General features: G+C 40.9%; 1 protein-coding gene across 2 annotated transcripts in view; it reads right to left on the reverse strand.

Moving 5' to 3' along the window:
- TRIM66 (tripartite motif containing 66) overlaps positions 1-26,257 on the reverse strand; it is a 76,998-nt gene that overhangs the window by 12,468 nt on the left and 38,273 nt on the right. For both annotated transcript variants that reach the window (XM_075065151.1, XM_032796808.2), the window contains 9 exons: positions 23,571-23,703; positions 21,962-22,078; positions 18,677-18,791; positions 17,743-17,889; positions 17,160-17,277; positions 14,122-15,011; positions 11,702-11,863; positions 1,311-1,583; positions 867-1,092 (listed from right to left, as the gene is read on the reverse strand). In XM_075065151.1, coding sequence (XP_074921252.1) covers positions 867-1,092; positions 1,311-1,583; positions 11,702-11,863; positions 14,122-15,011; positions 17,160-17,277; positions 17,743-17,889; positions 18,677-18,791; positions 21,962-22,078; positions 23,571-23,703 — 2,181 coding nt within the window. The remainder of the gene's footprint in view (positions 1-866; positions 1,093-1,310; positions 1,584-11,701; positions 11,864-14,121; positions 15,012-17,159; positions 17,278-17,742; positions 17,890-18,676; positions 18,792-21,961; positions 22,079-23,570; positions 23,704-26,257) is intronic.

Genomic DNA, 26,257 nt, shown 5'->3' on the forward strand with positions numbered 1-26,257 from the left:
GTCTCATTAACAGGAGATCTTCTAAGAGAACTAATCCTCCGAGCACTTCACATCAATAAACCACTTGCAAGTTTTCAGCCCTTTCTGATTCAGTGATGTGCTAGATAACTTGAGAGATAAGCTTTCCATGTTTTTCCTCTACAAAATGAGACTAAACATTTCTTTCCACTGTGTTAGGTACTTAGTAATGTTTTAAACAATGCTGAAGTAGTCTGCAGTACAATAAAATGAATTACATTTAGTTAAGTACAGAAATGACCACACTGTACTGCAAGGCCTGCGAGTATGGCAGTGTTGAGCTGTGTGAGATCTTGTCATGAGTTGGGTTAAAATCCCTATTGATGTTGATACGTGTGAACTTATGCTTCAATTAACATAACTAGAAACATAAGCCCCACATATGACATAAGTATGTGCAAACCTGTCCAGGAGCTTTGGGGCGGAGCATTGTTTTTGGGTAGGGGTATGTGGGAGGGAGAGAGAACATATACAGGGATTGGGGTCACAAACAAGACTGAGGCAGAGGAAAAGAGGCAAAAAAAAACCAAGCAGGATCCTGTGAACACAATATGACCCTGGAAAAGGCTAGAGAGTGTGCTTTTGGGTCAAGTGTTGGCTAAAGGGGCTTGGAGGGCTGGTAAGTTAAGAAACTGCTCTATTCTGTTCTTGCCTCCTGCATTCAGAGACACAGGACTTTGTACATGCCTCATGAATAAACAAGACTGCATTAAAGTAATACCTATCTATCACCAATTTCTACTCCCAACTGTAACACCCACTGAGCCCCAAACTTTGACTAGCCACTTGGGTTAAAAATAGGCAACAGCAGTTAAAAAAATAAAAGACGATAAAGAAAAACCTGGTACCTTCTTCATTTCTAAGTTGTTTTACACTGGTCAACTGCAGGCAAGCAGCACCGCTGATAGGTGCAGAAGGAGAGGCACACTGTTGCGATTTCTTGACTGAAAGATTAATAGGCTCTTCTAGCATTTTTTGCATAGAAAGAGCTAATTCATTAATGGTGTTCAGTCCAGCAGTGGCTGAGTCATTTCCAAGAGGGTCATTCATGGTACTAAAATCTTCATTTTCCAGCTTGAGAGGAAAAAGAGTAATTCAAAATTTACTGTTTACTTTTTTAAATTTCCACTCCAAGAAAATAACTCTAACAAGTCTTCACATATCATTAGAGGAGCAGGATTTCTTTTTTCAAAGTAACAACCTTCAACCTACTGACTATGACAACAACAAGCGTTATTAATTAGAGTGCATTCGTTAGCTATAAAGTAGCCAGATATGTTAGCAATTCTTACCTTGCACTTAGTGTTCCCCAGGAGTAAATCACCCATTGCTAGGTTATCAGTTGTCCAAGGGTTCAGGTCATTTGTAGCTCTGTCTAATGCCAAGCTATAGCTAGGCACAGATTCTGGCTGAACATCAGAGGCATGAAGCATGTTCTGAGATTGGTTAAGCGTTACAGTAGATACACCTTGCATCTGTGGATCAACCGACCTAGATAATCTTGTAGAAGACGGTTCCATTTCTAAAGGATTTGAAAAGCCCACAATGTTCAGTGAAGCCGAACGCTGAAAAACAAATATGTTAATCAGCTTTTAAAACAGTAAAATGCTGCTGTTATTTCTAGAGAGCATGAGATGCTGTATCTCATAATGTCTAATGAAGCCATGTCACAAGGGCTTTGAAAGTATCTATGGTAATTTCATGTCATTTACCAAAAGGCTTTATAATTTCCATGATTAAAGCCAAAATCTGGAAACATAGATTCCTGAGACTCTCCCCTGCAAGCTACCAGACCCTCTTTTATCACTATAACGGGTCCTGATTTCTTACTCCTTATAATGAATGAGAAATCTAAGCACTAGAATATCGGACCAAATCCATCCCTCGTGTAACTGTGGTGATTTCAGTGAGGTTATACTAAAGATGATGTAAGAACGGGACCTAGTATAAGTGAATGCAACTTTAGTGACTTCTGTGATACAGAGCACATTACACCAAAGGATGAGTTTGGCCAATTGAGCTTAAGGCACCTCTTTATAACATCAAACTGTAAATGGAAAACATACATGTTACAAATATCAGACTGTTGAAGAAAGGATGACCTGTCTAGTTATCAGAGAAAGGGGAAAAAACCTACCCATCCAAGCAAGGTCTTTGCAAGAATAATTTCAATGAAATGTATCTGCTAGTGTTTCATGCTTTCTTGGGACACTTCACTGTCAAACACAGAAATAAGGATATGCAAACCAAAGCAAATCCACTCATCTGTGTGACTTCTTTAAGCTGTTTTACAGCACTGTATGTGTGACATGATTGAAATCCTGACTCTTGTGTAGTCCCTATCAAACAAATGTAAGTAGTCTTAAGAAGTATGCAGATCTGCATTCTTTGAAGACGTGCTTCCACATTTAGTTTCTCACAGTTCAGTGATATTCATTATGCCTGAGAATTCACTGAATAAATCCTTTAAATTTAACTGCAATATCATGTTTTACTTGTTATACAGAGTGATAAAGGAACAGCCATTTGTTTTTTGCATTTAACAACTATTATTAGTCAATTTTGAATTCTGATAACTTGTTCCAAGTCAACAGGGCAATAGTGAAGTAGCGTCAAAAGACAGTTGTCCAGATTCTGCTCTCTGTTATATTTGTGTAAATTCTAGTATGGCACAGAACTGGGAATCAGCAGCTGAGCGAGCACTCTGGTCACTTAAACACCATTTAAGACTCCTTCAGGTAGACACTTGTTGGGGCCTAATTAGTGGCTTAGAATGGGCTGGGGGACGGACTAATGACCAAATTGGTCCAGTAACATAGGAGGTATAAGGTGGCACAGGAAGGATATGCAGGGGAGAAAGAGGCAGGCTAGCAGAGCTGAAAAGGATCTCTGGTAGAGATCCCTTCCCTCTCCTTTAGCAGAGATGGTGTATGGATCGGTAAGGTGGTGGAAATGCAAGGCAAATGTAAACAAACTGTGCTGGGATATTTAACAACTGAAGGTCTCCGAGCCTGTGTATACTAAGAAAAAGACAGGAGTGGGACAGGGCCCTGTCACATCTGGCTAACTCCAGTAAAGTCGGAAGAGGTACTTGAGTCTTACAATGCAGGCCAGGTACCTGCTGAGAACAGAGTCCAGCCCTATGACTTATTTTCACCTGAGCATGCAGTCTAATTTCCCTTTAACCATCCTGGAACTGATCCTATCATGGGAGTTTTGCCTGAATAGGACTGCAGGATCAGGCTCCTATTAAACAAGATAAGACACCTGCATTTAAGATAGAAGGGACCTTATCTTCCCCAGCATTAAGGTAAATTTAGGTCACTCTATCAGCACAAAAGTTCACTAGAGCTGTCTTAACCAGCCACAGCAAGATTCCCCTCCCCCCTTGCCACTGCAGGGGGGAACCTCAGGTGATGTAGGGTCACTAGATCAGCCTCTGTGCCACTGTCCCTCCTTGCGACCAGAGCAGAGAATGTTGCTTGGGAAAAAGGGAAAGTGGCTGAGTTTCCCCTGTATCTCAGCTGCTGTAACACCCTCCACTTAAACCAGCCCTCAGGTTGTCTTAACTGGCACCTGAGGACCCCATCAGAGCTGCCCCAGGACTGAGGGAATGCAATGGTGGCTGAAATCCATTTTTTTGCAAGCTAGTAGTGGAGTTGGGAGTAGAACCCAAATGTCCTCACTTTTTGTCTCCTGCTGTAATAAATATGTACATCTTTCCTCAAGAATATTACTACATTGTCACCATCCGTTACACACTAAGGCCTCACTCTGCAAAGACCCATGCATGCTGTGGGTGAAATCATTGCCCCACTGAAGTCAATGGAAGTTTTGCCATTAACTTCAATGGTGCCAGGATTTCATCCGGTGAGTTGTCATACTGAAGACAATTGGACTATTCACAGTGCATACAGTTAAAAATATGCATAGGTCTTTGCAAGATGAGGGCCTAAAGCATTTACAATGAACACATCTAGAGAGCTGAAATTCAGCAGTTATATACTTACATACTTTTGACTCTGTCAGCTACAGTAGATTTAGTGAGGAAATTTTTTAGATTGTATAAGCCAGTATAAAACATTACTCTTGCTAAAAAGGAAAAAGAATAATGAGGCCATCAAACTGCCATCTGTCTCTCCCTGGTGGCAGAAGTTAATTTTTGCGGTTATTTTAATAATGGAGAAACATTATGATCTTTCAGTACAAAATATTAAAACTCACAGTAAAGAACAGACACATTCCATTCTGATCCATGGAGCTGCTGTCAAGTGTGAAGTGAACAATGCACTGGGAACAAGGCTCATTAATATCCTATTAATTCACTCCCTAAAATAATCATTTCTTTTGCCATTAGCAAAAAATCTCTCTTTTCCCTTGGCAGCTCAGCTAGGGTTTGAAAATGTGATGGCTTCAAAGAACAGACCTTTGTTTTATGAAAGCACTATTGTTTTTACAGTGCGCCCTTTGAACAACACCAAGCATTACCTATCATCCTGGGTAGACGGAGGTTTCAGGTGTAGGAAAATCTTTAGGGTCTGACATTTTAATGCACAGCTTGGCACACACAAATAGATCTGTGTCATTACAAATGGAATTCTTGTTCTCTAATAATGAAATTTGGTCTGATGACCTTTGTGATATAATGGCTGTCTGTATCCACTAATTATCCAAATATGCTCTCTGCTGAAAATTTCATACCTATGGTAGTTTAAGGTAAGAATAAATAACATGCAAAGTAACCGTGAATAAAAAGTAATACATTATTTAAATATTTCTTTGATCACAGTAGCATTCCAAGAAGGTCCTATGCAAACATGCAGCACTAACACAGAAGAATTCTGAGATGCAAATACTTACCTTGAAAGACTGGGATTAGGATTTGTTAGGATTGTTTTGGCAAAGTCTCAAGGCTGTTGACATTAAGTGTGATTTATAAAGAAGGCTAAAACTATGAACTGCCAATTCTCTTTGCTATAAGAGAAATAACAGAGCAAATGGTTGCAGAGTAATGAACGACTGCTATTAAGTGGAGCAATCCCCATGGCAGCTCATTATGCTAGTGAGGTTAAACAAATGCACTGCTCCAATCCAGCTGTTTAACTCGCCACTCACAGTAGCACTGATAAAACAGTCCATGCATGCTTCCTATTTGTATTGCACAATTACAGGGTATAATCCAAAGGATCTCTTTTCCCTCCTATGAGAAAAAAATCCAAATCTTTCTTAACCTTCTATCTTAACAAACAGGACCTTGTTTAAAGTGGAGGAAGAAAGATTTCATAGAGCAGGTACAGTCACGTTTTATTTAACCTACTTTTCAGGTCAAAGCAATGGATTTTGTTAAATATCTTTCTATGAAATATAGCTAATTGAATTAAGCATGAACATGTTTGTACTGTAAACAGCTCAACTGTTCATCCAACACACTGCAGTACCTTGGAAACTAACAGGACACTATTACAATGATTCATTCCTGAGTACTGACAACAGTCTCAGTGCTGTCCTAATATAAAGCAAGATACCCTCCAAAACATATTCTTCATCAACCCTCAAATATCACTGTAGGAAAAAGCACCATTAGACATGTGGGACGTTCTATACCTTGGGGGAGCACCTTGTAACCCCCATATTCCTCATTTTCATATAATTGTGATATTGCATATAAGGTATGTCATGTGAAGTATCATAGGAAAGGTTATGATCTGTTGAAAGCCAGTCTTCAATGCATATGAAGTTATGAGAATGTGCTATATGGTTGTGACTAAAATATGCTGTGGTTTTGGGAAACACTCAGATACTAGCTCTCCAGAGACAATGCCAAATAAAGTAACCAACGCCAGGGTGGGTGTCAAACAACCCATCAACAGCTATTGTCCAGCAAGGGAGCTACAATTCAATGACTCATTTACAAAAGGCCACATCAGGGGAATTCCTCAACCTTGCCTGGAAACTCAGCAATGCCCACCAGACATGCCTGGACTCGTGTTCTCCAAGCACACGGAGTAAGGGTATAAAACAGAACACAGGGGCCCCACGCTTCCTCTTTTCTCATCTCCACATCTAAGCTGCAAGCAACAACGACACTCAGAAGACTAAGACTCCAACAGAGGGGACTGGCCCAGGTTTCCAGGGTGAAACCTGTATGTTATAAACTGCAATATCTAGTGGGTTGAGAAAAACTGCTTAATCTACATGTGACCCAGTCTAATAGGGTTGAGAGTTTAGACTTCATTCTTATATTTTATTTTATTTTGGTAACTAAGTGACTTTTTGCCTATCAATTATAATCACTTAAAATATATCTTTTATAGTCAATAAACTTCTTTTACTGTTTATCTTTACCAGTGAGTTTGCCTGAAGTGTGTGGTAAATCTGCTCAGGTTTGCAAAGGCTGGTGTATATCCACTTTCCATTGATGAAGTGGTGAAGCAATTAATAAATGTGCACTGCTCTTTCTGAGGCACAGTGCTGGGAGCTGGTGCCTTTCTCTGTGTGTTTCATGAGCGGCTCTGGGAGCATTCATGCAATCAAGCTGGGTGTGGGGCTCCACATGTGATTGTGCTGAGTGATAACAGTGTCCGGAGGGGATTGCTTCTTGTCACTAGCAAAGCACTGTGAGAGACAGGAAGATCTCCCAGGAAATGAATTCCACCTCAGGGATCCTATCACAACATGCACATGAGCAGTAGACAGAACAGAGGTCATCAGTAAAGCTTAGGACAAACATGATGTGTTGGAGACTGTGAAAAATTCACAGCACTTCCATCTGTAGCAGATAAAATCCAGTTTTATCTCACATGATAGGAATATTGACATGACAGAATTAGAGGCATTAATGTTCATTACATCTCAGGAGAGGTAAAGAAGTTCCATCTTGAACTACCAAGGCGCAGTCCTATCATAAATTCCAAGACAAAGGTATAAGATACAATGTTTGGAAGTTGAAGCTAGACAAAGTCAGGATGGAAATAAGGAGTAAATTTTTAACAATGAGGGTAGTTAACCACGAGAACAATTTACCAAGGATAGCGGTGAATTCTCCATCACTGGCAATTTTTAAATCAAGATTGGATGTTTTCTGAAAGATATACTCTAGTTCAATCAGGGATTATTTTGGAAAACTTCTCCCGCCTATGATATACAGGAAGTCAGAATGGATGAGCGCAGTGGTCCCTTAGAATCTATAAAAGACTACCTGATATGGGAGTAAAAGAAAATGTGATGCATTTGGAAACATCACTCTGATGAGAAGCATTTGAGGTATTTCTATACCTGTGACAAATGTGGAGCTGCTCTGTAATAATGAATACTGTATGTTGAGTGGGTTATTGAGATGTTTACTGTATGAATATATTGGTTTTGTTTAATAGGGTACTGTCCTGCTGTAAGGAAAAATAAGCAGGAAGCAAAACAATGGCTCAAGATAAGCCAATCCTCTGGAAACATTTATGGGTTGGTAAGAGGCAGTCTGTGACAGGAAGAGACTATGGAACACAAGAAGATCAAAAGGACTATAGCAGTTTAAGAAGAAACTCTCGGGGCTAGGGAAGGCCAGGAGTTGTTTGCGATATATTTAAGAAACCAGACTGACACAACCATGCGCTGGGAAGGTCTGAAGAGGTTAGGCCTGTCCAGGTCACTACGAGGAGATGGTAAGCCTTAAGTGGGATATACATGCGCATAGACTATTTGTTTTAAAAATCATTTTTTCTTATGCTTTGTTCCTACCGTGAGAATAAAGAATAGTTTGGTTTGAGGAAGGCTGTCTAGTTATTATACTCATTGCTGGTTACATACTCACAAAAGGAAGATCTGTAAACATGATTGTGCCTATCACTATCTGAGCTTCCTATTAAAAGATGCACATGGTGCATCTGTACAATAACAATAGCACTTCTTCCCAATTCTACATTTTATCTGCTTTAAAGTTACACCTCTAACTGATCATGAGCATGAAGGAAAATGAAACACATTCAAGCCAAGCAAATGTCATGCTCAGTTTATCACCCCCAAAATCATAGTTACATCAAAAAATCTTACAGAATTGGCATCTGTTCTCAAATAGATTGCCCTCCCCGATCCTGTTTGCAAATAAGTAACTCATCAATGTACCCTGCAAAAACAACAGGAGGACCAAATGATTTAGGTGGCTGGTAAACTTCACCTCTAGATTCCTAGTTAGAAGTAGCCCATGTTGGTAGTGATTGAAAGTTACCACCATCAGACAGCTGTTAATGGCTAACGTATAATGAATTTGCTGGCTCAGTCCAGTACCCAACAGTGAAAAGTCATTATCACAAAAATCACTAAATCAACCTGTATTTAATTCACTGCCTTGTTGGGATTCTCAACAGAGAACACTGAACAGGCCGGGAGAGACAAAACTATTCTTTCACCCAAAATGCTGGCTCCCTCCAGAACAGAAGTGGAGTATATTGACAGGGCAGTGTGGAGAACCTTAAGCCTGATTTGTGGCTAAAAAGAGAATTTCCATGCTCAGTGCTGTATTCCTAAAGGGAGCTACACAAACCCAACATTTATATTACTTGGAATAAGGAAGATTTACACAAAACACACAACTGTCTGAACATGAATACATCCACTAGCTAGATAGTCTTCAAAAACAAATGCGCTCCCCTCACAGGGAAAGGCTAGTCAGAGGCAGGCAAGGAAAGACAGCAAGGCTGACAGAAATGTAAATACTCCCACAAGTGTTTTTAAAAAAAATAGCAGGGCAAAGGAAGATGAGAGAGCATGCAGACATTTGAAGATATATATATACAGGCACTAGACCACATTCAACAAGTACACAAAGCACAGATCGGCCCAAACAGGAACGCTTCTGAACTTTGGGAAAGTGATAGCTTAAATGCCAACATTCATGACATACCCTGGCTAGCAACACTTGCTTTATGTAAAGAATATCTAGTGATGGGGCATAGTATAATGGCTTTACTATTTACCAGCCCTTGTTTGGAATGACCTACATGACTTACTTGAGGTTTTGCCACCTGCAAATAATGTGGTTATCCCAAAATATTATTAGCATCAGTTTTGTATAGCTTCACACCCAAACAGATATGATCCCATATAGTGACACACAGGGTAGTTATTAGCCAGTAGGCTCAGATACACACCATAAATATGTTGCAAAATTAAAACACAGGTGTCTAATCACATGAGCAATCAAGCCTGGCAAAAAAACCAAAACAAAACAAAAAATCAACTTAGGGCTACACGTCATTGGAATGGAAATTTTTAACTCTCTGTTAACAAACTCTGCCCAATTTATGACTAATCAGTTTATTCTGAGTTACTGCTACATCCTAGCTCTAAAACTTCTCAATTTTCCACTGCTTCCTCTTTAAACAGAAGTTCTTGGCAGCTCAGAAATCACCATGCTCCATTAGGAAAGCAGTGTGTGGAGAGGGGGGTACTGGTATAATGAACTTGAGCAGAATTGGGAAGCACCATTTAAATGTCTAACACCAATTATTACTTGAAAGGGAGAACAGTTTTTCTTCTATTAAAGAATGTTCATATTTGCCTCCTGTCATTCTATCTATGTTTTCTGACTGTAATGTTTTAGGGCTCTACTCAGTTAAATAAAATATATTAGCATTTTACAGTGGTCTCATATAACTTGTATGTGGAAAATGAAGAGGCCCAACACTACCTGTACCAAGGCAAATGTTGCCAGGATGGAGATTTACATAGAAATGTACACTCAAATGCAGCCAAAATAGACTGAAACCACCATGGTGTCCATCTCTCTTTTTAATTATGTGGGAACCAATCTCCCATTCAAAGCAAGAATAAGCATGTCAGGAAAACTGCCTTCCTTATTAGAAAGCTTCCACAGAAACAGTGTTTGCAGGGGACCTTGCCACACACTTCCCTTTACATTCACTTTGAAATCAGCGATTAGCAGGGTCTTGAACATGTCATGACATCACTCCCAAAATGGACAATTACAGTATGTTAACAACAGGAACAACAAAGCTTTGTAGTACAGGGGTGCTAAAATCTCAGCCACAGCTAACCAGTATGCCAGTGACATTGAGAGAACTTAGCTTTCTTTACAAAAATATTTACACCAGTCAGGTCTGTTAGACACCTGTCATTCTTTTCTCTCTCTCTTTCCTTCTACAAGTACCCTTCTTCTCTTCTCTTCCATTCTCATATTCAGAATCCTCCTTTCATTTCCTCTCCTTGCCTTTCCATCTAAGCTACATTCTGCTCTATACCTAGTTCTTTCTGTCACCTTCCCAAGGTCTTAACTCCTCCTGCGTCTCTGACTTCTTTCCATGACTACTGTACCTCTTCACAGATAATTGGGCACTTCAGGAAGCCTCATTTCCTTAGAGACAGGTTTCCTGTTAAGCTCTAGAGAAGATGACAGCTTCTCAATATACATTAAATAAGCCTCAACTAGTTAGACGGTTGTAGAGTTACCATTTATGTTCAAAAATTACTGAGAGTCTCTACTTATACACGTTATTTGGTGATCAGGGGCTCATTTCAGGTCAGGGATCCCAAACTGTGGCTCTAGCATGTGCATAAAATGTTTAGGAGTAAAAGAGACCACTATTTTTCTGCATAAATATACACAAGAAAGAAAATTAAAGCAGATGTACAAGACAATTATGTCCCTTTAATCCATCCTTTCCTTCCTTCCCCCTTTTCTTTCCTTAGGTCACTAAGGCCATGTTTACACTACAAAATTTTGTCGATCTAAGTTACATTGGCGTATAGCCACTGCAGTTATTAAATCGTTTGTGTGCGCGCACACTTGGATCCTTGTGTTGGTAGTTTGTGTCCTCACTACGCTTGTATTGATGTATATTGTCAGCGAGAGGCACTGTGGGACGGCTCCTGGAAGCCAGTAACAGTTGACGTAAACAACGCAATGTCTACACTGACATTGCATTGACCTAATTCCATTGTCCATGACTCTACACTGCTCGAGGAGGTGGTGTTATTCAGTCGGCATAGAGAGGCACTTACATTGGTCAGAGCCAAATTTAAGTGAAGACACTTCCATAGCTAGGTTGATGCAAGGCAGCTTATGTTAACCTAACCTGGTAGTGTAGACCAGGCCTAAGGCACTCTGCAGCACAGTTTATAAATGATAAACAACCATCCAACCATTTCCAAGATTGATTGCCAAGCATGATTCTATCAGAACACTGCTTGTCAACTACCATAGCTGTAGCACGTCCATTGCTGTATTTATTTATATATTTAACAGTGATGTTAGATATATCCAGGCTATAGATGCCCCATAGACAGTTTATAGCAAAATTACAAGTCATGATTGTAAGATGGCTTGTAACCAAGTTAGAGGTGGATGTAAACTATGTTAGGTTGCCACCATTTTTTTTAATTTATATTTTTTTAATTATTTTTTCCAAAATGCAACAAATATACCAAAATACCAGATTCATCATAATACATAAAGTAAATAAAGAAGGTTAGGATACAGAGGGAGGGGAGAGGAAGCAGCTGTAACCAGCTTTGAAAATTGCCTGGTTACTTGCAAGCCATTGTGCTGACAGAACATAAGCCAGATATTTAAATCCTTCAGCTTGGATGTGAACGCCAGTAGAAGTGTCACATGACATTCAATGCTATAAAAGTACATGTTCTTTTGAAAAGGGTTTTGAAAAGCTTTGTGTACCTTCCTCACTGGATTCAAAGAAGGGTGTTGCAAAGTGCTCTCTGAGGAGGGACTGCTGACAGTGGTTTCTTCAGCTAATGGTTGTGACAGAGGTGGAACAACATTTCTATCAAGAGGAAGCACTGGCTTTTCACTTTCTAGTTCAGCAGAATCCTCACAAACCTATGATGAAAGGATAAAATTTCAGTGTTTCCAGGAACTCAGATCCAGTAATCATAGGAAGATAACATCAGCACACTGTATGTGAAATATTAAAACAATGAACATTCCTTATAACAACAACACAGTTGTTTTAAAGACACTCAAAATAACCCAAAACAGAGAGATAGACAGACAGACAGAAACTGATCTCCCTCTTAGGCTTTGTCTATACTAGTACTTTTGTTGGCAAAACTTTTGTTAGTCAGGGATGTGAAAAAAATACAACCCTGATCAATACAAGCTTCACCAACAAAAGTGCTGGCATGAACAGCGCTATGTCGGCACGAGACCATCTCCTGCCGACATAGCTACTGCCACCCGGGAGTGGTTTAATTATGCCATGGGAGAGCTCCCTCCTGCAGGCACAGAGCAGCTACACTGGAGACTGCACAGCAGCCCAGTTGAAGCAGTACAGGTGTGCTGTTGTCAGGTCCATCATGTAGACAAAGCCTTAGCATACCATGGGGAAAATCCTGCACAGAATCTACCTCAAATGATCTAAAATTCAGGTCTTCCCACACGCTATCTGCCATGACAACTAAAACCAATGTGAGCACTTTGGAAGATGGTCAGCGTTTACAGTACTTGCCTGGGCAGAGCTTATCGAGTGAAAGAATCATGACTGTGGAATTCATTTCCCTGGGAGATCTTCCTGAACTCCCACCACCTTTTGAGTGCATTGCAAGAGCCATCTCTTTGTGCAGGCTTTGCCTAATGTGGTCTGGGAAGCTCTCAGCCATATTGCCCTGGGTGGCCACCAGGGCCGCCAACAGGCTCAGTTCTAGACTTTAATTATATGGTTCCGATTGAGGGCAGGCAGGGGAGGATATGGTTCATTTTATAGCATTCTAGTGTATTATCTAGTGTGGTCTCCTGCTGGATGAAAATCAGCTAACAGGGAATGTACATTTACTGTAACCCATCACCAGGGGCATCTCTAGGTATTTTGCCACCCCAAGCACGGCAGGCAGGTTGCCTTCAGTGGCTTGCCTGCAGGAGATCCCCAGTTCCACGGATTTGGGGAACACCTGCGGGAGGTCCGCTGAAGCCACAGGACCAGCGGACCCTCTGCAGGCATGCCGCCGAAGGCAACCTGCCTGCCGCCCTCGTGGCGACCGACAGAGCACCCCCCGTGGCTTGCCAACCCAGTCACGCGCTTGGCATTCTGGTGCCTGGAGCCACCCCTGTCCATCACCTATACAGCTCTGACTCTGTTTTATTCCCTTCACTTGTCCATGTGACGCTGTCATTTACTGATGATATGTAGCAGGCATGGCCAAACTGTAGCTCCTGAGCTGCATGTGGCTCTTTTACAGTTAAAATGCAGCTCATGGAGCCCCCTGCACACACCCCATTCTTTGACTACCAGACTGGGTGGGGGGAGCTTGGGGATTCTGCCCTGCTGCGGGGTGGTGGGACTAGGAGCTTCTGCCCTGCAGCAGGGTGGTAGGATAAGGAGCTTCTGCCCTGTGGCGGGGTGGTGGGACTAGGAGCTTCTGCCCTGCAGGGAAGGACTTTAGCCCCACACCCCGGCAGGCATTGGCCCATGGGGCAGTTTGTGCATGTCTTGCAGCTCTCGAATTTCTGAGGATTATTGTATGTGGCTCAGAGGGTCAGTAAGTTTGGGGTCCCCTGTATGTAGCAAAAGAAAGGTAGAGTGGTTTTGTGATTAAGGCTCTGGACTTCGGCTCAGGAGACCTGTGCTCTGTTCCCAGCTCTGCAACAAACTTCCTGTGTGATCTTTGGCAGGTCATTTAATATCTCTGTCCTTCAGTTCCCCATCTGTACAATGGGGATAACACCACTTATTTTCTCACCCCTTTTGTTTGTATTGTCTATTTAGAATGTAAGATCTTTGGAACAGGAACTACTTCTTGTTGTCTATACACAGAACCTAGCACAACAGGGCCTTGATCTCAGCTGAGGCCTTGAGTCCGCACTGTTACACAAATCTTCACAAGAAGAAAATAACTTGTACTGTAAATAATAAAGTTTTAGCCACCCAAAATGGTGGTAAAGTGATTTCCACACATTTAATTAGCATATTCAAAAAATAAAATCTCAATACTCACCTGAGTTATGCTTCACAACTAAAGCTGCGATCAGATCTAACTTGGTTAATAACACTGAAATATCTACATTTATAATCTCTGTCTCAAGCTCTGAGCCAGTGCTGACTAAATGCATTGAGGGGGGAAGGGATGCTCTGGAGAACTTACTTGTTGCACTTCGTCTTGGATTTGCTGCTGAACTGGGGCTGGTTGCCTCACTATGTAGTTTATCTGTCCAACAATGGTTTGCTGAACATGCTGAGGTTGTTTGGCTTGATTCAGCTGCAAGCTTGGTTGCCCTTGAGCCTGAAGGAGAAGCTCCAAATCCTTTTTCATTTCTTCCAGTTCAAACTGGTGGTGCATTATGTCCAAACTCTGTTGTATGACTTGTTCATGAGCATTTTCATTCTGACTTGGTGTGGGAGGCGGTGGCTGTGGTTGCTGCTGCTGCATGTGGTTAAGCTTCAGCTTCTGAAGATGACCAAGCTGCACTTGCACAGTTGGAGTTTGCAAAGCAGGCTGTGTATGCGATTGTTGCACATGACCGGAGTGAACCTGATGAATATCTTGTGGGGGAACCGTGTAAACTGGATGTGGAGTTTGCTGTGGCTGCTGAGCTTGCAAATGTTTTCCCATCCTTCCAGATACATTATCCTGCTCTGAATGGGATGGCTGCTCTAGACAAGGCTGCATTATTTTCAAAGGCTGAGGTGTGCCCCTCTGCTCTTTTTCATGCTGCTGAACATTGTATTGAAGTGGAAAATGCGGTGGCGGCTGCTGCTGCATTTCAAGAGGTTGTCTAAAATTCTGATGATGGCTCACATGGTGCTGAGGACGCTGACCCTTATTCATGTGAGGAATGTTGAAGCAATGGGAGCAACACACTGGTGTAGGAGACTGAACAGAAGGTGGAAAGTGATGCGACTGGTTATTGATAGCGTCAAGCTGTGGCACTGGTGAATGTTGTCCATGATACATTGATGTCTGTAATCCTTGTATATTTCCATAGCTTGGGACATCTGAATGAGGAGTGTGTCCACCTTCCATTGTTAAGCTGCCTGTGAAAGCAGTACAATTACTTTTGCTACAATTAACTGTTACCTTCACTTGTTCCTAGCCAATGAACTGGGATCTTGACAAATTGTTTAATTTGCCACTTTATGGGTAAATTCTACAAAGTCAATTTCTTTTTCTCAGGTTCAATTTTGAAATTACTCACATCCTGTTTAAAAAGCCCTTCAGGATAACTTCTCATTTTCTTCTATCTTTTCCACTAAACAAAACCATCACGGACACATTATCTAAGAATTTTGCATGATTTTAAATCACACAAAACTCCCACTAATGTCAGTCAGACTCATGGTTAAAACATCAGTCACTTCTTTGAAAAATTGTCACTCAACTCCCATTATTTTAGCTGATGGATGTGGCCAAAGCTACCATTTTTTACTAACGTATAAACATATGTTTTCATCCATAAACATAGGCACACAGAACATTTGTTTCCAGAATGAAAGTAAGACAAATAAATTGGATGAATGTCATGTAAAAGAGAATCATAAAAATCGCAGAGACTGACATGGCCTGTGAAGTGATCTTGTCAATCCCCCTGAAAGTCTAGGATTATTCCCTGCAGTATATTTTCTAGTGCTTTATGCAGTCTAGTGTTAAATGTCTTTAAATGGGATGAGGGATGACCTTTCAGAACTTTGATCAGAAGACTGAACTGGAAAAACCTACTGCAGCCAGCAAATGTATAGCAGGTGGAAGGCACAAGATGAAATATATGTATATATATTATATAAATAGATATACAACAGGCTGGATCCTTAGGTCCATCATGTCTTGTGCATCCACTGCAGCGTGTCTGAGGGGAACAAAATTGTCTTTAAGCCACCTTTGTGCCCTCCAATCCTGACTGTGCCAGGCACTGGTCAGGTCCCAAGGCCATTCTGGCAGCATAGGGATGCCCCAGCCAAGGCCACTCGGTGGAAGATAGGAGGGAATGCTGTAGGACTTGCTACAGTGGTTCTTTTCCACCCAGGGAATCCTCCACTGGCTGACTAGGCTGACTTTAGGGCCACTGGAATGGTACAAGGTTTCCACTTGCTAGGGAGGATGGGGGCCAGTTTGCTCGGAACAGTATTTGGCATAAAACAGGCAAAGATAAAACTCACGATTTGAATTTGGTATTGAGTGTTACTACAATGTATATCATTTCATTTAAATGTTTATGGTCAATCAAATATATAGCATGAATAACAAAAGGCATCTACAGAGTGTAACTTATAATTTCTGGTTTGGGTTTTGTTTTAATGTACTCTAATAAGAAGTGGAATTAACAGGTCCATCTCTTACCCTTCACTTATTTCCTTCTCATAATAACCTTTCAAATAATTGGGACACAATCATATAGCCGTATTGGTCCCAGGATATGAGAAATAAAGTGGGTGAGGCTAAACCTTTTATGGGGTGTCCTGTAGTGCCCATATAAGGTATTACCACACCCACCTTGTGTATTACATAATAAAGCACACAAACAGCTTGCTATGTCATTATATTCTGTATACTATCATTATAAAATAAGGTAAGTAATGTTCCTGAAAACTTGTAATGTCTTCCTGTGTCTTTTAATCCTCTGAGTTACATGTATATTAGCTGTTCTGTTTTCTGACCATAATTGGTGAAATTTACACAAAGACACCCTGACTACCACTCTTTGCAAAGCCAAAGTAATGTCAGTTGCATAGTTTATTATTGTGAAACTCCCATATAACCAAAGGGGTCATATTTTGTCATGACCTTATCTAACTAAGTCAGCACTTACCACCTGGGTGCCTCCTATTTTAAAGGGGATTTTATTATTAATGACATACCATCACATAGTATTCTGTGTAAGTTCTTTACATCTACAGTGCCACTCAGACATCATTTTCTTGGACAGCTGATATATTGTACATCACAATATAATAATACTTAACATTTATTGCTGTTCAGCTGGTTTGAAGTGCCCCATAGCAGTGAAATAAGGCTTAACAAGACACTGTATTTTACACTATCATGCCCTGTACAATTTCTTAACTAAACTAAGGAAAGCTCTTTGAGGCAGGGCCTTTCTTTATCTGTGTGTCTAGTACAGCTTTGAGCACTTTACCAGGACTTATCTAATGCAGAAAATCATAGCCATCATGCTGTATTTTTCTTACCTAAATTGGACAGTTGTTTAGTCCAGAAAGAAGGGTCCCAAGTGAATCTGATCTTCCAAGGAGGGCCTACTTCTGTGGTACAATTTGTCTCCAGCAAATGCTGTATCTGAAACACGATCTGGTGAAAAATCAAAGGATCATTGTTTCATCCAGTAGATTTAAAATCATTATAGTTTAATGTTGAAGAAACATTAAATCCTTAAAAGAGTCATTGACCAGGAATGAATTTAGCCTAATATCATGCAAAGCTCCTCTAACCTCGGCTCACAGACAACATTCAGATATATTTTGTGCTGCACAAAAATATTTTTTATTTGCGGGCAACTAGAGCCCCATTCTGAATCTGGCTTTCCCCTGTACTCCGGCCTTGTGTGGTAGACTCCTATCTGCCCTATCTCCTGTGCCCTGGTAGACTCCTATCTTTTTAGGGCTCCCTGATCCCTGACTTATGGCTCCTGCACGGTTCACGAGGCTTCTCCCACCCATTTCTTTCTGATTCACTATTTTCCTAATTAAGTTACCCTACTGGATCTTGTACCACTACACAATTTCCTCTCACTCAGATAGTGGGTATTACTCTTACCAGCTCCTTACTGAAGAGGAATGGAATGCTGTTTTTACTGCACACTGCCCAGTTGATAAAGTTCTGCACGTGTTCAAACTGCCTGTTTAAAACCATGATGCCTTGAAGTTGTTGCTCCAACTTCTGTTTCCTCTCGCTGGTAATTCTCTGGTGATAATGAGAAATAGCATGTTCTGCATAACTTTAGCCAGCATTCAGATATACTTACTACACACAGTCAGTGTGTATCATAAAAGGCATTGTCTGGATGGGCACTTGCTGAAAATTTGAAACCTCTTTGAACCATCAAATAGAAAGAGACAGCAGAGCTAACAGATAGAAGTGTCTGTTGCATAAGAAGGGAACCTAAGTTCCACAGGAACCGACGGGAGCTCAACCCTGAAAAGTGCTGAGCACTGCGACCCTGATCAAACAAAGCGTTTAAGCACATGCTCAGCTTTAAGCTCAGAAGCAACCCCATTGGTATCATAGACAGACAGGCACAGAGATGGTATCAAAATGCCTGAAAGCTAAAGCATCCAGAATTGAGGTCATGTTCCAGAATGTGGACCAGAGAGTCTAATATTCGAAGGATGGTGTTACAGGTGCCTATGCAAACTCCACATTGGTACATGAAAACAGGAAGTCAGCGGCAATAGATTCAAGGGCATCTCAGGGTGCCATGCATTTTGTAGGCACAGACATTGTAACCACACATGAAAATATGGCTGGCCCACAAGTAGCAAGTAACGTGCCATTTTTCATAGTTACCTTTCTGACTATGGTCCCATTTTACGTTTGAGAGAAAAAATATTTTGTTTAACTGATACACTATAACTTACACAAGACGTATTCTTTCTTCTGGCTGGGGTTAGGATTTAACTTGCCAAGGCGATGTCAGAAAAACTCTCTTGTTAAACCAATTTTCTGGGTCACTGGTATCATTCTCACTTACCTCAAGTTGCTCTAGAAGGGTATTTGTTCGTTTATTGATTTCATTCATCAAAACCATCTTGGCCATTTTGATCTGATTTTCCACTTTTCTGTGCAAATGTTTTACTTCAAATAACCTGTGGGGAAAGTATAAATACACCTTCATGAATCAATCAACATTCCATTTATTCAGCATTTGATAGTTATTAATGGCAAGGAGAACAGATCTGAGAATTGATAACAGACTCAGGGCCTGATCCATTGTCCACTGAAGCTAATGGAACGATTCCCACTGATTTCAATGGAACTAGATTGGGCTGACGTATCTATCCAGCTCTGCTTCAGCTTCAGCTTCAATCTAGCCACCACTAAGTGATGGTCGGACGCCGCATCTGCTCCTCTTCTAACTCTAACGTCCTGCAAGGATCTTCTGAACTTCTTGCTAATGCAGACATGGTCGATCTGATTTTCTGTCGTGCCTGGTGGTGATACCCAGGTGCTCTTGTGGATCTGCTTGTGAGGAAAGATGCTACCTCCTATGACCAGGTTGTTAAGTGCACACAGATCCACAAACCTCTCTCCATTCTCACTCATCTCTCCCAGAGCATGGGCCCCATGACTTGTTCGTATCCTGTGTTGTCAGGTCCAATTTTGGCATTAAAGTCTCCCAATAGGATGATGATGTCTTTGTCTGGAGAATCTCTAATATTTTCTGGAGTCTGTTGTAAAATAAATCTTTGTCCTCCTCTTCGCTGTCATTAGTTGGAGCGTAGCATTGAACAACATCATCTTAATCTCTTCATTTTAGTTCTGAAGGATGCTGTGATGATCACTGTAGAGTGATCCATGGAGAGACGCTCACTAACAGCTTCCAGTGGCGAACTGGAGTCAGACAAGGATCTTGTTGTCACCACTTCTCTTTCTCCTCGTCATCGATTGGATTATGAAGACATCCACTTACGAGCGTAGGAACGGAACCAGTGGACGTTGTGGACCAGCTTGATGACGACTTTGCTGACGACCTTGCACTCCTTTCGCACAGTAAAGAGCAGATGCAAGAGAAGACAACACTGTGGCAGCCACGGCATCACAGGTTGGCCTCAACATTCCAAAGGACAAAAGACCAAGATCCTTAGGATTAATTCCATCAGCAACGACCCAGTCACACTGAATGGAAGCCCCTTGGAAGAAGTGCAGTCCTTCACCTATCTAGGTAGCATCATCGACCAGCAGGGGGCAAGAACGCAGACATCAAAGTAAGGATTGGTAAGGCAAGAGCAGCCTTTTTACAGCTCAAGAACATCTGGAGCTCCAGAGAGGGTCTTTGTAACAAAAATTCGACTGTTCAACTCCAATGTGAAATCAGTCCTACTGTATGGAGCTGAAACCTGGAGGACAACCAAAACAACCACCAGGAAGATCCAGACCTCATTAATAGCTGCCTCAGAAGATTCTCCAGATCCGCTGGCCAGACACCATCAGTAACATCCACCTCTTGGAGAGACCCGCCAACTCCCAGCAGAGGAAGAAAAAGAAGGAGAAGGTGGGATTGGATAGGACATACACTACGCAAGCAGCCAACTAACATCACCAGACAGGCACTGCGGTGGAACCCCCAAGGCACGGAAAAGAGGCCGTCCAAGAAACACCTGGCGACGCGACCTTCAGGCTGATAGCAAAAAAATGGGCTACACCTGGAACCAGCTAGAGCGAATGGCCCAGGATATAGGACTCTGGAGATCTGTGGTTGGCGGCCCATACCCCGATTGGGGTGACGGGCATGAGTGAGTGAGTGAGATTAGGCTCTCAAACACTTTCCCACTGGTCCTCTAAAATTGCTTCATATACACAGCACAAGTCAAGAACATTTAATGTTGGCAGAATTCAATTTTATTTTTTATAATTTTGATGGATAATATCGATTTTTTAAGCATTTTTATTTGTATCTATTTAAATTTTCACAGTCGCACAAAATTATGATTTTTAAGTATTTGTAAAAAAAATTCATCCATTTAAATTTTCACAGTTGTGGAAAATTATGCGGTGGTCTGACAATAATTATTTAATAATAGAAGACACTGAGATTCAATAAATTAAACCTTTATAACCATTAAACACAAATTGCCAATGTCACATGTCAATGTACAAAGTAAATATAATTAAATCAAACTCTCATAAGTTCTCAAGCAGCATTTTTCTTATTTGCCAATCTGTAAATTTCAATGATCATCGCTGGAAATGTTTTGGTTTTGGTTTGTACAGTGAAATTAATGTTTACTGACATTTCCTGATAAGCCTAAGAATATTCTACATGCTTTATTCTTCTCCCTAGAGAACAGAGAAAACTACATCTACCCTCTGCATACAAGAAACCCTCACATGGTTCAGATGGACAACTGACAAAAGAAGGGCAAAATAAAGAAAAACAATAGTCTCAGATAAATATGTTTAATTTACCTTCAGAAAAATTCATGTCTAATTAATTGCTGCATACTACACTACAGTATAGGTGGATTTATATGGGTTTGAGGGTTTTAAAAGTGATCTCAACTTTTCCATTAATTGGACTGACAGCAAACAAACCCAGCATAAGTAACTGAACATCAGTTCATAAAATGAACTATCTTCTACTGTTACACCATTTAGGCTACGTTTACACTAGAGATCTTACAGCGGCACAGCTGTACTAATGCAGCTGTGTCACTGTAAGATCTCTCGTGTAGCCACTCTATGCCAATAGGAGAGCTCTCCCACTGATACAGTTAAACCACCCAGAACGAGTGGCGGTAGCTATGTCAGTGGTAGAAGCTCTCCTGCCAACACAGCGCTGTATACACTACCACTTATGCCAGTGAAATTTATGTCATTCCAAGAGGTGTTTTTTTCACACTCCTGAACAACATAAGTTTTGCCAACATAAGTGCTAATGTAGACATGGCCTTAAGTTCATGTCTTTACTTGCAGCTTGGTTGCCAGGTTTCTTGAAAAAAACAAGTACTAGAGTTTTATATAATCGATAGCTCTGATCTTTTCCTGTTCTACTTCGGTATTACTAGATAATATCAAAATATCTTTGGAAGTTGCAATCAATTGTCATATGCTCCTTCAGCCTGCCCCAGTTCTGTAGTACTGAGAAATGGCATCTTTGCGTGTTTAACTGCATATGTATATTTCAGATATTTAATCTACCTATTATTTTCTACTTTTAAAGAAAACAAATCTAGCATCTTTAGGTACCACTGGTTAGCTACATTTTTAGCTGAAACAGGATTTTTACTGAATACCTCCTTTCATGTGCAACAGTTACCTGTCTTCAATCTGTTTAGCTGAGACCCGCATCCCAGTTTTTCTCTCTTCCACTTTGGCTGTTACATTTTCTAGGATAACCCTCTGATTTTGCAAAGCCTCTTCAAGATGCATGAACCTGGGAAAGGAGGGAAGTTTTCACATGGTTTCCTGTTCTGTTCACAAATTAGTCATTCATTAAGTCTTTCCTAAATATTTTTCCTTCTTTGCTAGCTAACAATAAGGCATTGTTGTTACTTAGCAGATTAATAATAAATCAGAATAGAATTAAGAGCTCAGTTGCACCTGCCCGGACACACTGAAAGCTACACCAATCCCAAAAGAATTTGCCCATTGTTATTTTCCACCTGCTGCTATACTCTTTTACTGGATGAAGTTTACTATTTCTCTCTGTGTGGCCAGCAAGCTCTGCTGGTGAGCACATAGAGCAGAGCAATGGGCTTTCCTCCACAGCCTCTGGAGTGCTAAGAACCCCCAACAAGGGATTGGAACAGAACAATACCTACACGCCCCCACAAAGATTCCTGCTATGCCTGGCTTTTACATGGGTCCTTGCACCCTTCTTCTCCTCTACACAAACGTCCATGCACGGTCTTGCCTTAAGTAAGTGCATGTGCCCAAGCTCTAGATAAAAACATAGTTGGGATCAATCTATTTAGGAGAGGAGCAACTAGGGACACACACAGACAGTTAGAGAAGCCAGGTTTGTATTTCATATGGATTTATTTCAAAAAAATATTCTTTGCTAATATATGCCATACAAACCTTACAGGCCACATTACTAGCTCACACCCTGAGCTGCTGGACTACACTGATGAGAAACTAGTATTTATAGAAAAATTTCAAAGGCACCTCAATCTGAGCATCCAAAATTGTGCACCAAAACCTCAAAAAGCACCCATCCTGTATTTGCACATGCAAACCACATCTACCACCTAAACACACAGACTGTCTGCACAAATATAGGCTGCAGTAAAACAGATGTGTCAGTTTCACTGCCCACATTTACGCGCTTCCCATATTCTGCTTCCCTTCTAACCCCTTGCCATGCTCCCACCTTCCCTTCCAATCACAAACCCTCTATATCCCCCCATATCCAACACCTTTGTATCCCACCCATTAGTACCCAAACAGTCACAGACTCACCTCACAAAAATCTCCTTCAATTTCGACATAAGAACTTCCCATGGTGTGCACATACCTTCTCACAATCACAGTCAAACTCAAAATGTTGACCTCAAAATATTTTTTTGTAAAAATAATACATTATTGACTCTTTAAATAAAAGTACGTCTATTGGTGAGATGTCTTAACTATGCCAAGGCCAGAATTCAGGTTAGAATCTGATTGTGAGGAACTGGATGTGCACATGGAGGTTGGATAAATACTGGAATTGGAAGGGTATGAGCTGCAGAGTCTGTGAGCGCATCTGGGTATTAAGCTGTTGGGTGCAAGGCATGTGAATTGAGTTTGGCATGCCTGTTAAAGTTGTATTAACCTGTGATTTCCTTGATTTTTGGTGACTATATTGATAAGAAATGCAGCTCTGCAACCTCGAGGCCACGTTAACTGTTTTTAGGTGGGGTCAATAAGGAATTCACGTTTGGTACCTGTGTTCCTTGTGTTCGGTCAGAAGGCAGTTGCGGCAAGTAAGGACATCACAGGTCTCACAAAACAGTTTAAGGCTCTCTTGACAGTGGATTGGACAAAACAAGGAAAACTCATTTGCTCCCCCTTCAGTTCCTGGAGAATATAAGACAGTGGAGCACTGAACACTAATTGTAACTGTGGTACTGCAAAGATGCCTTGGTTTTGCCTTTTACATATTGCAGTGTTGCCAACTGTCATGATTTTATGGCAAATCTTGATGTTGTTCTTAAAGCCTCAGCTCTTGGAGTCACGTGAGACTGACTTTTTAAAAAACATGAAAGTTAAGTTTCTCATGTAAGTTTCTAGCCTTTATGGCTGCAGGGCAAAACTTGAAAACATGACCTGAGTGCAGCCTAAAGGCTCAGAAACGAGATTACAAAGAAAAAGAACTCAAACTGTAATATTTTTGAAATCTCATGATTCAAGACAATTTCATGATTTGGGGTGGGGTTGATTCATGATTTTTGAATGCTTGAAGTTGGCAATACTGATACTATTACAAAGAAACTGGTGTAACATGCAGTAAAATAAATATGTTACGTGAATCCAAAGTCAGGAAAGAAGCAAGGAGATTGTTTATTCCTAAAAATGTGTCTCTGGGGTTTCCTCCGCACTCACGTTTGGCTTCTGTGGTCAAATGCAGCACTACATAAACTTCAACAACTTGTGATTCCTACACCTGCTCCTGCACACTAAAACAGGGTAAGCATTATTCCCTAAACAGGAGTGATAAGCAATGCACAGTGGAACTGCAAAGTGGGAGGGTTGCATGTATGCGGTCTATACTTGCCCTCCTCCGCATGTGGAGGAATTGCCTGAGAAAGAGAGCGAGAGCAGGGTGAGAGAGAACTCAAAGGGATAGTGAAACAAGAGTAACAAAGCCCCTTTCTAGAATTATATGCTTGCAAGTGCATCTGTGTTGAAAACTCAGAAGCTGTTTTCTTGAATCCCAGAGGCTTCAGATAAGTGTTCAGACTTGAGATATCTAACTTAGCCCGCTCACTCACCTAAACATTTTAAGGTTCACCCGTCACAAGTTCATAATAGGGCAAAAGCAGTTTATCAAGCACATTTTCATCTGTGGAGATCCATCTTAGGTTTCAAGTGAAAATAAATGTAATATCTCCATATTAGTTCCACTTCATGCACATCACCAAAACATCACAGAGTTTGGCATGACACGCAGTCTTTGCTGAAGACACGCTGAAGGCTCAAACAGGTCAGGACTAAGGTGTTGTCACAGAACTATGCTGAGGAATTCACACAGCCCCTGCCCATAACATGGCTGATTTTATTAGGTCTTTTATAAGCATTACATGGGAGGGGAGGCACATAATCACATCCCCAAAGGAACAGCCTCGTGGAGACAGTGTCCTGTGTTGTCACCATCTCTCGAAAACTTCACTGAAGTTACCAACTCTAGATTAATAGTCTTCAATTCCCTATTTATAAAAATGTAGATTATAATACTTCCTTTCTTCCACACTTTGCCTGGTATCTCTCTCAGACGCTAAGCAATTTGGGGCAGTGACTACTTCTTACTATGTGTCAGTACAATCCCCAAATCAGGACATTATGGGGCATCTGGGCACTGCTGTAATACAAACAAATAATAATACCAACAACATTAATCTGACAACAAAGAAATGGTGTACAACAGACCAGTGACTAATACGGTGACTAAGCTTTTGTGCAGTTAAACCACAAGAAGAATCCAGAGATTTGTCTTGAAGCTGGTGACGTTTTTGTTTCACAGGATCTTGCCAGTGAAGAAAAAAGAAGGATCAGTCAGAGAGAGTGAACTCTTGCCATCTCAAGCAGATCCCTAGTTCACTGTGTGCTTACGTATGCAAAAAGATATCACCCTGCCCACAACTGAGTCTCTCTCTGATGTATTGTATAACACATATCTATTCTTCCTTAGGTGAGCCAAGAAGTTTGGTCCAGAGAGCCAAACTATTTCTAAATTGAGATGTGTGGGTTTTAGCTCAAGACCATTGCTAATACATATTTGTAGACAATTTTTCTTTTAACATGCATCAAGCAGGTTCATCCCTGTTCTAATTCAGTCACGTAATGCTAGTTTCAAAGTCATGATATAAAAGGCACAATAGACCCATGAGGTTTGCTTACAGTGAGGCCCTTCTTGTTTCTGACACTTAAAATAAAATTATGGATGGATAGAATCCATCCCTTGCCTCTTGGAACAGCATGAATCTAAACAGTTAAAAATCAAGTGTCTTATTGCCTTCTTGGCTAGATTTCCAACCTATTCTCATTATTGATGATTAGGTTCATTTACTTCCTCAAAATTCAAAGTTGTCTTTCCTTCCATCCTGGATTTAATGTGTAATAAGATAATTTGTACGAGGTATTAGATCAAGATTTTTATGCAACAGCATTGCATATTTTACATTTTTGATGCATTAGTAATCATGGTGTCATGTTTCATTTTTCATGGATGTATACAGGGCCAGCTTTAGGAAGTGCGGGGCTCAATTCGAACATTTTCGGAGGGGCCCTGGCAGAGATGACTAAAAAAAAAAAAAAAAACACATAAAAAGAAACCTTTCATTTCTTAGCAACCAGTTCCCTATAAAAAGTTCTGATTTAAGGAATGTGCCACAGTATGCATTTTTTGTACCAA

Source organism: Chelonoidis abingdonii, chromosome 4 (assembly GCF_003597395.2).
Source record: "Chelonoidis abingdonii isolate Lonesome George chromosome 4, CheloAbing_2.0, whole genome shotgun sequence".
Classification (NCBI taxonomy): domain Eukaryota; kingdom Metazoa; phylum Chordata; order Testudines; family Testudinidae; genus Chelonoidis; species Chelonoidis abingdonii.